Source organism: Stereum hirsutum, assembly GCF_000264905.1.
Source record: "Stereum hirsutum FP-91666 SS1 unplaced genomic scaffold STEHIscaffold_6, whole genome shotgun sequence".
NCBI classification, from domain to species: Eukaryota; Fungi; Basidiomycota; class Agaricomycetes; order Russulales; family Stereaceae; genus Stereum; species Stereum hirsutum.
Genome location: NW_006763136.1, coordinates 1,639,304 through 1,653,652, shown reverse-complemented (window position 1 = coordinate 1,653,652; position 14,349 = coordinate 1,639,304). Strand labels below are relative to the sequence as shown.

Genomic DNA, 14,349 nt, shown 5'->3' with positions numbered 1-14,349 from the left:
TGTCATACTCACTGTCCGCGCTCTTTGTTCGCCATAGCCGTTTCCTCCATGGAATCTCGGTTGTGAGGTCGAGCGCTGCTCTTGTACACGGTACCTCCTAAACGTCGCTGGCCACTCCCTTCAAGTATAACAAGTATATGTCGCCTTGTTTTGCGTTGACGCTCTGGATAAGAGGCCGACCTTGTGTTGAGCCTACTAAGAATATGGGCAGCATGTCAAGCTTGTATTTTTGTGGTTACGGGATCCCCGGGCTACCGGAAGATCCATAACTCTTCTAATTGGCTAGAACTTGCAGAATTAGGCCGATTGCCTTTGCATATCGGCGAAGTACCAGTGCAGCGAAGAGTGTCCTGGTTGTGGGGTGGCTTTTATTGACATGACTCTCGGAAGGCTTCATGTATCGAATAGGAAGAGAACTTTCCTTGTCTTGTTCGGGGCCTTCGTTCGGGCTTGGACGTTGTGTGGCAGCATTCAGATCTTCAGTGCTTCAGCTTATTTCAGTTGCGAAGCGGATCACCTCTGATTTTTCACAGACACTCGTTGGACTAGTTCTCTGAATCAGCACCACGCCAGTGAGAGACTAGAGTTTCGTACCTACAAGCACTTGCCTGCTTCATGTTTGCTAGAGGCGCTTTGGTAGCATGTCTACGTAAAGCATGCTCTCCTTCTCCCGCAGATTCGCCATCCCCACATCATCCACCGTGACAATCATAGTACTAGTGATATCTCTATTCTGAGAAACTGCCATGCCTTACGCACCTTGGCCTATGGAATGATGTGCCACCGAATAGGAGGTTCTACCAGAACATGACTCCCTATGCCTACGTGCCGTCTTATCACCGGGCTGGCAGCTTCGTCAGGCTCCATGGGACTAGGTTAAGGTGCCGATCATATAAACCCCCTGCTGCCTTGTATACTTCGAGTTTTCGAGGACGTACCCCCGCCCCCCCTAGTGCTTAGCGCCGACCCGCTCATTCTCATCCTCCGGTGAGCGATAACCTATCTATGCGGTCGGGACGCAGCCCATCTTTGACCTAGACACTGTTTCAAAAAAAAAAAGATCATCAAGGCCGAATTACCCGGCTATACATCACCGCATACTACTTGACCCTCGCCCCCATCCTCTGGATCCCCCCTACTACCCACAATTCCTTGCTATAACCCGATGTCGCGTCCTAGCTTTCACTCAAAGTCCCGATCAGTCTCCAGTCCCGGGCTTCCATCCACCTCCAAACCTCGCCATCAACGTTCCCATTCATACTCCCGCAACCTATCACACTCACACTCTCGTTCACACACTCATTCCGGACCACTCCACGTGGCGCTTTCTACCTTGCGAGCGAGCCCTCCGCTCTACAGCCATGACGAGAGACCAGAAGCAGAGCTAATGCTCGCGTCTTCGTCATCCGCTCCGTCGCTTTCCACCCTGGCTCACGCTCAAGATGTTTCGCGGTCAGAGCGTGGTTTTGGACATGTAGATGAGGAGAAGGGTTTCCGCCGGGCCTCTTTATCTGAGACATATGGAGGAGGACGGCATGGTTTCGCCGCCGGAGGAAGGGTTGTTGGGACTTCGGGGGATGAGAAGAGGAATTCTGGGTTTTCGGCGGAGCACGGTGAGGGTGCGAGTGACCCCACAAGACATTATGCGTATGCGTTCCATTCGAACGCACGGAGGACGACCGATGGGTCGGTGCATTATGCGTGCCAGGATGAATGGGCTCGTAGGAGGCGGAGGAATTTGATGCTTGGGAGCTGGGTGGCGATGTTGACGCTTTTGATGTTGGGGAGCTGGGTTATTTGCCATGAAACTCTACAAGGGTTTTGATACGGACTTCATGATCGTAGATGGACTTATGTTCCCAGTCCTTTCTTGGACGATGGACGCTACTGTTTGGATGTGACGCCGGTTTATTCTTTAGAAGACTGAAGGTTTCGCAAGCCTGTACCTTGAGCTGTAACTTTACTGTGCCTGCTTGTCATGTCTGATGTGTTGTCGAGTACGTTCTTCAGTTTGGTTCGCATTGTTCGGTTCGATCGAGTATGCATTTTATGGTATCTGGTTGATTTCTACGTAGAGTAGTTTTTATTTTCTTGTATAACCACGGACATGAATCCAATGATGCGCCATTCACAGAGTGCCGAATTCTCGTCCGACTAGTCCGTGGCAGGGAGTACTTGTGTGTTTGGGCCACACCTGGGTCACACAAACTTGCAAAGCAAAACGCCACTCCATGACCACGTGGTCCACCCTTTGCCCCTGTCGCTTTGAATTAGCACTTTCTTCAACGAGCGTTTCCTTTCAACATCTGTCGCTGTATACACCTTGCGACTCTTTCACAGTGCGTTGTCCAAAATTTCGCAATAATTCAACACTTTAAAGTATTTACTGACGCTTTCTAACACTAGCTCGACTGTAAATCTCGGACGCCACAATCCTGGGAAACGTTTGAACGGCCTTTCAAAACGGTGATTCACTATCGCCTCTTTTGCACTTCTAGGATCCTCGGTTTTGATAACTCGACCCACTTGAACAAATCTGTCTGTTTAGGGTTTTACTCGATCTCTGCGACCTGATCTCGCCGCATCTCGGACTTACATACACCTGCCTTTGGCACAGCCGCGAGCCAGATATTTTCATTCGTCTACAATGAACGTGCTCGTATATCCTCCTATTCCGTCCTCTGACCAGTCAACATCATCTTCTGCAACACCGACACATCCTGTCTTGCCTACCCTCAGAAAGATCCTCACGCCATTCTACACCACTCAAACGATCACCGGATCTTCGCTCGCCACACACCCATGGCCTACTTCCTGCGCCCTTCTCGTCCTTGCACCCCCAAGCTCGGGACTATTACTTTCAAAGAATGCTACTACGGCTATCCAGAATTATGTGCAAGGTGGAGGCAAAATGCTCGCCCTGGGGATGGAGCTCAGTGCCAGCCCCGATGGACAGGATGGTTTGAGGTTCTGGGACGACTCGAAGAAGTCATACCTTTATGTCTCCTCTCCGACGCTTACAAGGACAGAGTCATCCGGCCTAAATAACATCCGATTTGCACATACAGGGGAATGCGTTACGGACGTACCCAGTGCTGGCGTCGCGTTCATAGACCCGCTGCCGCCATCCTGTTCGCCTCTGGCATCCTGGGACGTACAAGACCAGAGTTCAGCTGCAGCTATCGAGTTCAATGTAGGAAGCTCACAAGGCCGGATCGCCCTATACGACATATTATCCACAGCGAGCACATCTCTAAATCTCGAAGGCCTCTTGTCACAGGCTTTATCGTCTATCGGGCTCACTTTACCTTCGTCAAATGCAACACCATCCGGCAGTCAGCCACCCGTACCGACCCACCCTCTACCCCAAATCCTTCTTTCAACACCCTCTAAACCTTGGATAATCACTCGCATCCTTTCCTCGCTGAATGCCAAAGCTCTTCCGTGGTCAATCATAGACATTGCCGATACCTTTTTGTTTGAGGCTTTCGATCCTGCCGTCCTCGCCGAAGCACGAATATCTGCGCCACATCCTGACACAGCACCCTCAAAGGACGCAAAATCTTCGGCTCCGCAAGAGAAGAAGGTCCTGGTCGTGCAGGGGGAGAACAATAACTTGAGGGAATCAATGCCCATGTTTGATCCAGAAAGGTTCTATGAGGCGTTGGACGGTGCGAGAAAAGAGCAAGGGTTACCGGAATATAAAGATGACAGTGAAGGGTGGGGTATGGGTGAAGCGATGTTCTACGGTGAAGCGGTGACCAGCACCCAAACTATGCTCGACAGGTAATAAAATGGTCGTGGTCATTCAAATTAACAAACTAATGAATTCTACTTTTTCACCTCTACTAGAAACCCCGGCATACTCAACACCCTGCCAATTCCCTTCGTCTCTCTCGCTACACATCAACTCGCCGGCCGAGGCCGCGGTTCCAATACTTGGCTGTCGCCCACGGGCTGTCTTCAATTCTCTCTGCTCATCAGAGTGCCGACATCTCGCTTCCCCGCAGCTCGTCTCGTCTTCATTCAATATCTGTTTGGACTTGCGGTCGTGAAGGCATGCAGAGACGACAATGTCCTAGGTTCGGAGAAAGGGAAGAGTGTGAAGTTGAAGTGGCCGAACGACATTTATATCGATGTGGATGGAGATAGCAAAGTCGGGAAGGCAAGCGAGGACGGAAGGAAGAAAGTCGGTGGAGTGTTGGTAAATACCAGCTTCGGAGGAGGGAATGTCGACATTGTCATCGGTGACTACTGGCCCTAAGATACCTTCCTTTGCTGACGTGACCATTCTAACCAATTGAACCAGGATGCGGCGTCAATGTGTTCACGCCCGCTCCGATCTCCTCCCTTTCTCTTCTCACGGGCTCACAAGAGTCACTGAAGTCCGAAGTCGTCTTTGCACTTATTCTGTCCAAATTCGAACGCATGTGGGAAAAGTTTGTGGAGAGCAAAGGCAGTTGGGCACCTTTCGAGGACGACTATCTCGATGCATGGATGCACTCGTACGTTTCTTGCTCTTTCCCATGACGTTCATCTCCATATCGTCTTGAACCGTACTCTCTCCACTTATGTTGGACATCTTCCCATCGTGCCGTCACGTCATACGTCTACGCCCATTTTCGACGCCATTCCGTCCTCCATCTTACATATGAGCTAGCTAACGCCGCATCCATGCTTGGTTCAGGGATCAGCTCGTCACACTCACCACACAAACACCACATCGGCCCGTCAGGATTGTCGGCATCACCCCAGATCATGGGTTGCTCCGAACTATGCCTGAACGATCCATATCAGGCGCCTTAGGGGGTGCATATGGAGGGAGCGAGGAAGGGTATATCGACTTGCAGCCAGACGGAAATAGTTTCGATATCATGGCTGGGTTAATCAAAACGAAGAAGTGAGAGCGCAGTGCGGTCGGGGGACCTGTAGGATATATATTAAGAGGTCTCAGGGAACTAAAAGCTGAATAGGTTTGCGATTTATATGTACTAGCCAACTTTGCGCACGGCGCTGAAGACAGCAACACAAAGTGTGGCGACAGTGGCGTTGAGTACCGCACTAGTTGCTAACACGTGCCATGCGGCCGACGCGGTTTGAATGGGGACCATTCTTTGTTCTCTTATGTTCATCACTATCGAACCACATTGCCGCTCCCCGCTAAGCTCGCTCACACTTCTTGGCTGTGCTATATGGACACTGAAAGAATCTAGACTAGGTATACTAAGGCATAGTTAATGTCGCGATGGAGACCCGTCTCAGAAATCATAACTTGAAGCTGTTCTGGAAGCTTGACTTGTCTAGTATCTGCATACCGACAGGCTGCCCACTCTGGAGAACTATGCGATATCGACAAGCTGTCAGCTCTAACCGCAAAGCCGTGGATACTAGCATCCTCTATTCTATAGTACAATATCGAATCCTCATAATGCTCTTTCAGTATCATCCAGAACCAGTCGCACCAAACAAGCCTAGCCAACAAAGATGCTCTTGGTTATGCTACTCACACTCCTTTCGTTTTCCACCTCCGTTCATTGCTCCAAGGATTGTTCTACCTCTACGGCACTCCACAGCGCCGCACCCGCCCTCATTGTCCTCCTAGTACTCATAATTCTTGTATCCCCCTTCGCCTATTTCACCGTCCACTGCCTCCGCCTTGAGATCGACCGCACGGACCAGAAACTCTGCCATAGCAAAGCCGCCGTTGAATCTCTCACCCGCACCTCTATCCTCCGTGCCGCTCAAGTGGCGTCACTACAGAATCGAACCCAGCAGCTCTTCGACCGCTGCATAGAGCTCGAGCCACAAGCCAAGGCCGCCGAGTCTCTGGCGGCAGACAACAAAGTTCTCGAAACGAAGCTCATTCTTTCACTCGCTACCATCGACGAACTAAAATGTGATATCACCACAATGGCCGCACAACAAGCTCGTATTGCCGACGATGCCCGGAATTTCAAGAATATGTTCGACGAGGCCAACCAGCAGAAACTCATCTTCGAGAGACGGGCGCAAGTGGCGGTGGACGAGGCGAAGGCTACTGCCAGGGAGGTCGAGGACGCCTTGGATAGGGCTTACGAGCTCGAGTGTCGGTTGGAGGAGAAGGACGCTGAGCTGTACGATGCCCGTCGTTGGGTCAAGAGAGTGAATAGTCTTGAGAGATGGGTCGAGGATCTGGAGGAGGAAAACAGGGCCCATCGTTATCTCGTTTGCGAGTACCAGACTACCGTTGTCAAGAAGGACCGCATCATCAAGGAGCTTGAAGGGAACGAGGAACATACAATCAAGCTGGAGGAAGCGGCTACTAGCAGTATCCACAACCGCTCTATCATCAAGCTCGACGAGAGCTCCACCCGTAATAACACCATCTCCGCCATCCCTTCTCTTGTCGATACAAAATCCGACAGGCACGTCGAAACGTCCGCTCATTCTACTCCAGGATATACATATTGTCTTCCCATCCACGTATTTTTTCCTTCGAGCGACACTATCAACCAAGCCTTTATCATGGCTTCACCATCCTACAACTCCGATACCAAATCCTCCGCACCCCCTTCCTCCATGGTCCTTCCCCCCTCTCCCGTCCCGTCCGATACACACGACACAAATTACTCGGATTGCGACTCGGACAGCGACACCACTGCTATAAACTGGCCTACCCCCTTCCTCGTCTCCGATACTGACAAATCCGGCTCCGACATAAACAACTCATGCGACCTCAGTCCTGAACACGTCTTTACCACCCCTCCATTTCGCCGCTCATCCGCCTACACCACCGCGGAGCATGTTCTCCTGAAGGGTCAGACGTCGATTCGCAACAAATCCATTCGCGCTGACCTTGCATATTGGAAGACGATTTGGGCGTTGAAGTTTGCGGGGATCAGAGGCGAGGCGATGTGTCAGGATTGAGGGGCCTGGGGAGGATAGGGGATGCGTTGGTTCTCTTTCAATTGGACGTTGTATATTTATCTATCTTAGTCTGTGCTTAGTAGTGTAGTAGCTTCAGATCCATCTTTTTTCGTATTACGACGCTACGTAGGTTCCTCGCTTGATGTTACAGGCCATCGGTGTCTCGTCCGTGTCCACGCTCGGACTGGCTGCGCAGATCGACAACGGTGGGGCCCACCACTATGACCTCCGCTATCGTCGGGCAACAAAGCCCACCTGCGACTCGAAAAGCGATCATGGCTGTCTCCACATCGCGCAGTTCTGGTTTCGAGTTCATCCAAGAGTAGACAAGGTATCGATTATATATGTGTATGAAGAGAAGGGCAAGAGAAGTATGAAACAGAAGAAAGAATTTTCGTATCGTATCCAATACATTTAGAGTAACACAGTCCGTCGAAGAGGTCAACGTCTAGTTGGGTTTCGGCATCACTTCACATCACACATCATTCCTTTCCTTCCGCTGGCTGATCATCCCACTGTCCATGAAGCGTTCTCGTATTCATCCTCGCGTTTTTGCACCGGTTTAGGATCCAAGAGTCAAGAGAGCGAGTGTTTGTTTGGGAGACGTCTAGTTCTGGTCCTCGACGAGACTCGCGCTCGCCTTCAGATCAGCTTCGACCATCTCCTTCACCAGCGCATCGAAGGTCGTCGTCCGCTTCCACCCGAGCTCCCTGTCCGCCTTGGCAGGGTTGCCGAGCAAAAGCCTAGATCGCACAATTTAACATTAGTTACGTTACGTTATTGAGAGATGATGCGTCATGAGGATGGGGATAGATAGGGGCAAAGGTTGGATCTAGAAGTAGGAGATGGTGTGTGTGTTGTGGGCGAGAATGGGTACGCACTCGACTTCGGCGGGACGGAAGTAACGGGCGTCGACTTTGACGAGGGTCTTGCCGGTCTTTGTGCAGATGCCCTGTTCGGACTCGCCCGAGCCTTCCCAGCTATAATCGTAGACAAACATCGAATTGCCGTCAGTATTTGGTGTCATAAAGGTGATCGAATCTCTCGATACGGATGAGGCGGAAACGGCGATGCTCAAGGCAAACAAGCAAATAAAACTTACCGAAGGGTCGTGCCGACGATGGCAAACGATTTCTCAACAAACTCCCGGACGGGGTGTGTCTCGCCAGTAGCAAGCACAAAGTCCTGAGGACCAGGCTGCTGAAGCATGCGCCACATACCCTCGACGTAGTCGCGAGCTGGGATATCGATTTTTGTCAGCCCAGCTCTAATCTCACCACAAGATCAAAAGCGCCACATACCGTGTCCCCAATCACGCTGAGCGTCCATGTTTCCGAGATACAAGCACGCCTGCTTGCCCAACGAGATATCCGCTACAGCGCGCGTAATCTTCCTCGTCACGAACGTCCTCCCACGCCTCGGGCTTTCGTGGTTGAACAAGATCCCGTTGCAAGCGTACATCCCGTACGCCTCTCTGTAGTTCTTGCAGATCCAGAACGCGTAGAGCTTCGCGACACCGTAAGGACTCCTCGGGTAGAACGGGGTGTTCTCGTCCTGCGGGACCTGTTGGACGAGACCGTAGAGCTCTGAGGTGGAGGCTTGGTAGAAACGGACGTGTTTCTCGAGACCACAGGTACGGATGGCGTCGAGGAGACGGAGCGTGCCGAGGGCATCGACGTCGGCGGTGTACTCTGCCATCTCGAAGGAGACTTTTACGTGGGATTGGGCACCAAGGTTGTAGATTTCGGAGGGCTGGACTTGGGCAAGGACATAGACGAGGTTTGTGCTGTCCGAGAGATCACCATGGTGGAGCTTCAGTTTGTTCGGTCCTGCAGGGGCACGATTAGGTTAGATGAGGCAAAGGATGCGTGAAGATGAAGCATCGAAACAGGGACGAATTTTGGGATATCGAGAACTGCACACTCGGTCGCGTGATGGCAACAAAACGGGGGACCAGGCATGTAATTGGGGGTGCGAGTGGAGAACCGAGTACGTACGTTCGTGCTGGTCTTGATAGAGGTGGTGTAGCCTGCCAGTGTTGAAACTGGAGGAGCGACGAATGATACCGTGGACTTCGTAGCCCTTCTCCAACAAAAGCTCCGTCCTATAGCATTCGACAATGAGCAAGGCCGACCGAGGTACAAGCGCGGGTGGCGCTCACGCAACAACATGATACTCACAGGTAAGATCCATCCTGGCCAGTGATACCTTTTCATGGGTAGTAAAGGTGCCATTTGAGCAAAAGAAAAGCAACAAAAAATGGTGGAGACAGACCGGAGATGAGAGCGACTTTGCGAGCACGGTACTCCTCTGGGGTTGGCAAGCTAAGCCTCGCGAACGGGGAAGAAATGCCTTCAATTGAACCAGACATTTTTGTGCTTATTGTAAAGAACGAGTTGCGAGCAACAGCTGGACTCTGGCGACTGCGATGGGGATGGTTAGCGGGGAACGGGGGAGATGAGGGGAGGAAGGAAGTGATAAGTATCGGGGCAGACGCGCTTTACATCCAAGCACCCTGCGCGGACCCGATCGGTTGGCGCAATTAACCCCGGGCGATCCGCCACACGCCACAGCTCTCAGTTCCTCTCTTCTCTATAGCGTTGTTTCCCTCTGTACTATCACAGAAACAAGAAACATGCAGAATGTATTCCACATATATAACTTATACACAGACGTCTCTATGGCAAACACACAGCTCAGTAGCCCGGGTTCAAGACACCGTCGTGGGTGGCGCCATCATGATTGATTTTTGTTTGATTTTTGGACCGCAGTATTTCCGTAGTCTCTTTGGGGATGTCCTCGACCTTCCTCGACCATCCGAGGAAGGTAGTGCGGGGACCTTTCCATACCGAGCCCAGCAACAAGCGTAGTCTCAATTTGACCAGGATGAGTCGAGAGGCGGCTTTACGAAGGTGAAGACCCGTTGTATTTTCGGACGCCCACTCTTTTGATAGTTCCCACTCGGAAACTTGTCCATGAATTTGAAGCGTTTGGATCGGGAGTCGGGACGTGCTCGATGAGGCGATATGATCTGAAAATGCTCTCAATTTAGATAAGTAAGTGTGGCGCGCCACACCGGAGCGCAGCCCAGACGAAACTTGTATGCTCTGAACAAAGAGTTCATCAAATCAGTCTTCACTGCATCTGGGAAAGATATATTATCTCTGTTACATTATACGCCGCGAAAGCTATATTTGTTGAGGGACGCACTGTGGCCCTCGCGGAAGAAGAGGGTCCGAATTGGTCAGCAATAAAGCTGCGTTCATTAACCGAACTTCCTTGCACGCATCCACCATCTCCTCTCCTGGCATCTTACCGTTCCTCTAGACCAGTCTACGCTCAAACAGTCCAAAATCTCAGATAATCTTTCATGTCTAGCTCAAACGCAGTCATCCTCGTCACCGGTGGTACCGGCCTCGTAGGTCGTGCCATCCAACACATCGTCGAATCCGAACCCGCGAACTCGAGATTCGGTAAGAGGGACGGGGAGACTTGGGTCTTCGCGAGCTCGAAAGAGGGCGACCTGCGGTGCGTTGTTTTTGTTCCCGTCTCATCTTGATCCAAGACTAGTGCTGAATACGGGTTGTTTGAATCTGCATGGATGATGCAGTGATCCAGAGGCGACCAAGAAGCTGTTTGAGAAATACAAGCCGACGCATGTTATCCATCTTGCTGCACTCGGTATGCTATCCTACCATGCTTTTCATACCAGTGAGCGATGTTCTTGACTAACGCTACATGTATGTCCGTCCATACAGTCGGTGGTCTCTTCAAGAACATGAAATACAAGGTACCTATACGCTCCCACTCATCACGTACTCTTCGCATTAAACGGAACCTATAACCTATCACTCTAGCTCACCTTCTACCGTGACAATACCCTCATCAACGACAACATCCTCTGGACTTCGCACGTTACCGGGGTCCAAAAGGTCATATCCTGCCTATCGACATGCGTCTTCCCCGACAAGGTCTCCTACCCTCTCGACGAGAACAAGATCCATCTCGGATTGCCGCATGAGAGTAACTTCGGGTATGCGCACTCAAAGCGGATGGTCGATGTCGCGAACAGGTGGGTAAACTTTATCCTGGTTAGATTGTATGTTGTGGCGAGTGGCTGAATGAGTGATTGTGTGTATGGATAGGGCTTATAAGGACCAGTTTGGATCGAACTTCACCTCGGCTATCCCTACCAATGTATTTGGACCTTACGACAACTTGTGCGTGCTTCTTAAACATCCTTTCAACCCCAGGCACCGTAATAATCACAACTATTGTATACGACAGCGATCTCGAAGACTCTCACGTCATCCCCGCCCTCATTCACAAATGCTACCTAGCAAAGCGTGCGTGCCTTACCTTGCATTCCCCAACTCGATACAACTAACACAAAATGTCTATCAACAGAGAACAACACGCCCTTCGTCGTAGCAGGCACCGGTAAACCTCTCCGACAGTTCATCTACTCTCACGACCTCGCCAAACTGTTCATCTGGCAGTTGAGGGAGTACGATGAAGTCGACCCTGTCATTTTCTCCGGTAAGCGTTCATCCTCTGACCTCTAACTTACTCTCAGGCTTGATCGGTATGAATTACTCACTGACAATCGTATCATCCAGTCGGCGAGGATGAGGAGGTCAGCATCAAAGATGTAACTGACGCTATCGTGAAGACCATGGACTTCAAGGGCCAATACACCGTAAGCCCTAATCCTTACTTACTTCCATTCCACCCCACCCGTACTCTCCTTTCTCTCTTGATCCTCGAACTTTATTCTATTCCACCTCCGTCTTTCCTTCCTCCCCATCAATTCACACGGCTCACCTCCATGCGCAAATCCCAGTTCGACACCTCAAAAGCCGACGGCCAATTCCGCAAGCCCGCCTCGAACGCGAGGCTCCTCTCGCTCATCAACGAGCCTTCAAAATCGGGCGGCAAGACGTTCGCGTTCACGCCGTTTGATGTCGCGTTGAAGCAGACCGTCGAGTGGTTCGTGGCGAACTATGAGACGGAAGCGAGGACGGGGAAGGGAAAGAAGACTACTGCTTAGAGGCTCAACGCTCAAGGTGGAAGTAACGTCGGAGATGAGGTCTATGTAGGAAGCGAAGCGATTTAGAGGGAGGAGGCGTGTTTGTAAGTGGGGGCCAGTCTGATCAGTTGGACACTTCGTGCGAGTTCTGTAGGAGGCGTGAGAATATGAATCGAAGATACCTGGAGTGTGTACATCTATCACGGATGTTTGTTGGTTTTGTCATGAAAGCTGCATAGACTCTGTTGACGGTTCACACGAACTCGAAACTGCAGGACAAATCAGGCGCGGAGACCTCTCGATATCATTGTATCATCGTAAACAAAAAAGGGTGACATAAAAACCAAAAAGAAAAAGAATACAGAGAGAGAGAGAGAGAGAGAGAAAGGACTATCACAAGCAAGAAAATGCAACCCCACATGGGTATGATACAGCAATAAGAGAAAAAAATAATCATGCGCCATCCCCCGCGATCCCTCAAGCCTCGCCCTTTATACTCGCAGACTTCATCGCCCAGATCGTCTTCCAATACTGGTGTTTTGCGGTCATGAGCAGGGTATGGTCCGTAAAGGCGCTGCTGGTAGTGGCGGGAGAAAGGAAGGAAGTGAAGGTCGGTTCTGGGGTGAGGGTGTCCGAATCCGAGTACGAAGTGCAATCCGAGGCGTTCATGTTGGAGTTGCCGCCGTCAGAGATAAGAGAGGGAGTGGGAGAGTTAGGCGAAGAGACGGTGCTCTCTGAGTCGTAGCCAGAGTCGTTTGAGTCGTAGTTGTCGGAATCAGAGATGAGCGAGGGCGTAGTGCAGATGGGAGACGTTTGGCCAAAGTCCCTGATATCGAAGTCGAGAATCTCTGGGGTCTTGGTGGAGGACTGCACGTGTGTATCGACCATGATGTACGCCGAAGGGGTAACGTGAATGGGAGCAGAATGGTTGAGTCCCGGAGTCGATTGAGCGGGCGGGTCGATATGCTTGATGCCGTGTGTGGCGATAGTAGCAGATGTGGCGAGAAGGGCGTTATTGCTGGTGGAGACTTCTTCTCCAATTGTTTGTATGTTCTGGACGTCAAGATCGTTCTGGACAGTGACGATGTTAAGGTCGTGGATAATGATGCTGGAGGCCTCCGGTCGCATGGCTTGAACCTTGTTCTTCTCCAGTTTTTGGACGATGTGGGCCCTCTTGCCACCCGCGACTTGATACTCGCAAATGAGATGGCGAAGAACCTTGTTCTCCTCTTTCAGGTCCTCTACCGTTCCTTCGAGGCTGTCGACCTTCCTATCTCGGTTTCGGGCATCGTAGAATTCAGCATCCCTTGCCTCCAGACGGCACTCCAGCTCGTAGACCTTGTCCAAAGCAGTCTCCGCCTTCTTCGCCTGAGTTTTGGCCAAGTTAACTGCGACTTCCGCGCGCCGCTCGAAGACAAGCTTCTGCTGGACTGCCTCGTCCAACATATCCTTGAAGTTTCGTGCATCGTCGGCAGTACGTGCCTGTGCGGCAGCCATTGTGGTAATATAAGACTTGAGCTCGTCGATTGTTGCGAGGGAGCCATCGAGTTGTTTTTTGAGGATCGTGTTGGTGGGATGCTCTTGTGGAGACTTGTTTGGGTTGGGTCGAAGGATGTAGCGATGACTAAGAGATTCGACGGTGGCCTTGCTATGGCGAAGCTTCCGGTGCGTACGGTCGACTTCAAGGCGGAGACGGTGGACGGTGAAGTACGCGAAGGGAGAGGCAAGCACAAGGAGGACCAGCAGAACGATGAGAGCTGGCACAGCGTTGGAGAGAGCCGTGGAGATAGAACCCTTGTTGAAGCCAAAGACGGGAGTGAAAAGCGAAAGCAGAGTAAGAAGAATGATTGCGAGCATCTTTGTTGCCTAAAGTGTTGAATGCAAGAAGTGTTGAGTGATACTTCAGTAGGCGAGATGCTGGAGGTGCGAAGTCAAGATTCGATAATGAGCTTCGAGCAGAGCGACAGAATGATAACATCTGCATTTTTATTGGGACTAATAGTTTGAGACATGGTCGGCGAGCTCAGAAAGGGCGGCCTGACAGTCTCGTTCGAGATGAGGATGTCGATGGTCAGCATGCAAGCCTGAAACAGCCTGAGACTGGAGTTAAAAATGTCGGAGATATTGCGCTACGTAGTACAGAGTAGTATAAAATACTCCAGGTAGCCTATCCAAGAGTCCGGAGTCCTAAGGGCATTCGGCGGAAAAAAAGCTGACGTGGAACAGTCTGCGGAGATGCAAACAGAAAGTATCTTGTTGTCGTTCACAGCGAAAGCGAAATCCTTGCGAAATTCCTCAGTTACAGTACGTCACACTACGTCACAGGGTTACTTTGTGACACTTCGCGCGTGTCACGCACAAGAACGGAGAGATCTCTTACCTTGCCAACAACTCTGTTCACCTTTCGACCTCTC

General features: G+C 51.1%; 5 protein-coding genes across 5 annotated transcripts; 3 read left to right on the top strand and 2 right to left on the bottom strand.

Moving 5' to 3' along the window:
* Positions 1-2,647: 2,647 nt before the first annotated feature.
* STEHIDRAFT_146851 (class II aaRS and biotin synthetase) lies at positions 2,648-5,020 on the top strand (the record flags this gene model as incomplete). Its single annotated transcript, XM_007303662.1, has 4 exons — positions 2,648-3,786; positions 3,853-4,247; positions 4,310-4,505; positions 4,688-5,020. 4 exons carry the CDS (start codon positions 2,648-2,650, stop codon positions 4,902-4,904), a joined length of 1,947 nt encoding a protein of 648 aa, XP_007303724.1. The 3' UTR covers positions 4,905-5,020.
* Positions 5,021-5,484: 464 nt separating this feature from the next.
* Positions 5,485-6,906, top strand: STEHIDRAFT_156453 (uncharacterized protein; the record flags this gene model as incomplete). Its single annotated transcript, XM_007303661.1, has 1 exon — positions 5,485-6,906. One exon carries the CDS (start codon positions 5,485-5,487, stop codon positions 6,904-6,906), a length of 1,422 nt encoding a protein of 473 aa, XP_007303723.1.
* Positions 6,907-7,213: 307 nt separating this feature from the next.
* Positions 7,214-9,364, bottom strand: STEHIDRAFT_121109 (GDP-mannose 4,6-dehydratase). Its single transcript, XM_007303660.1, has 7 exons — positions 9,181-9,364; positions 9,087-9,114; positions 8,904-9,010; positions 8,208-8,735; positions 8,009-8,144; positions 7,788-7,886; positions 7,214-7,649 (listed from the first exon to the last, which is right to left on the bottom strand). The coding sequence occupies exons 1-7, from the start codon at positions 9,275-9,277 to the stop codon at positions 7,514-7,516; spliced, it is 1,131 nt and encodes a 376-aa protein (XP_007303722.1). The 5' UTR covers positions 9,278-9,364; the 3' UTR covers positions 7,214-7,513.
* An 825-nt stretch (positions 9,365-10,189) lies between these two features.
* STEHIDRAFT_96614 (GDP-L-fucose synthetase) lies at positions 10,190-12,170 on the top strand. Its single transcript, XM_007303659.1, has 9 exons — positions 10,190-10,434; positions 10,517-10,587; positions 10,665-10,696; positions 10,764-10,978; positions 11,052-11,126; positions 11,194-11,252; positions 11,314-11,445; positions 11,526-11,605; positions 11,750-12,170. Exons 1-9 carry the CDS (start codon positions 10,277-10,279, stop codon positions 11,954-11,956), a joined length of 1,029 nt encoding a protein of 342 aa, XP_007303721.1. The 5' UTR covers positions 10,190-10,276; the 3' UTR covers positions 11,957-12,170.
* A 242-nt stretch (positions 12,171-12,412) lies between these two features.
* Positions 12,413-13,792, bottom strand: STEHIDRAFT_156450 (uncharacterized protein; the record flags this gene model as incomplete). The annotated part of the gene is made up of 1 exon (XM_007303658.1): positions 12,413-13,792. The coding sequence occupies one exon, from the start codon at positions 13,790-13,792 to the stop codon at positions 12,413-12,415; it is 1,380 nt and encodes a 459-aa protein (XP_007303720.1).
* Positions 13,793-14,349: the final 557 nt, after the last annotated feature.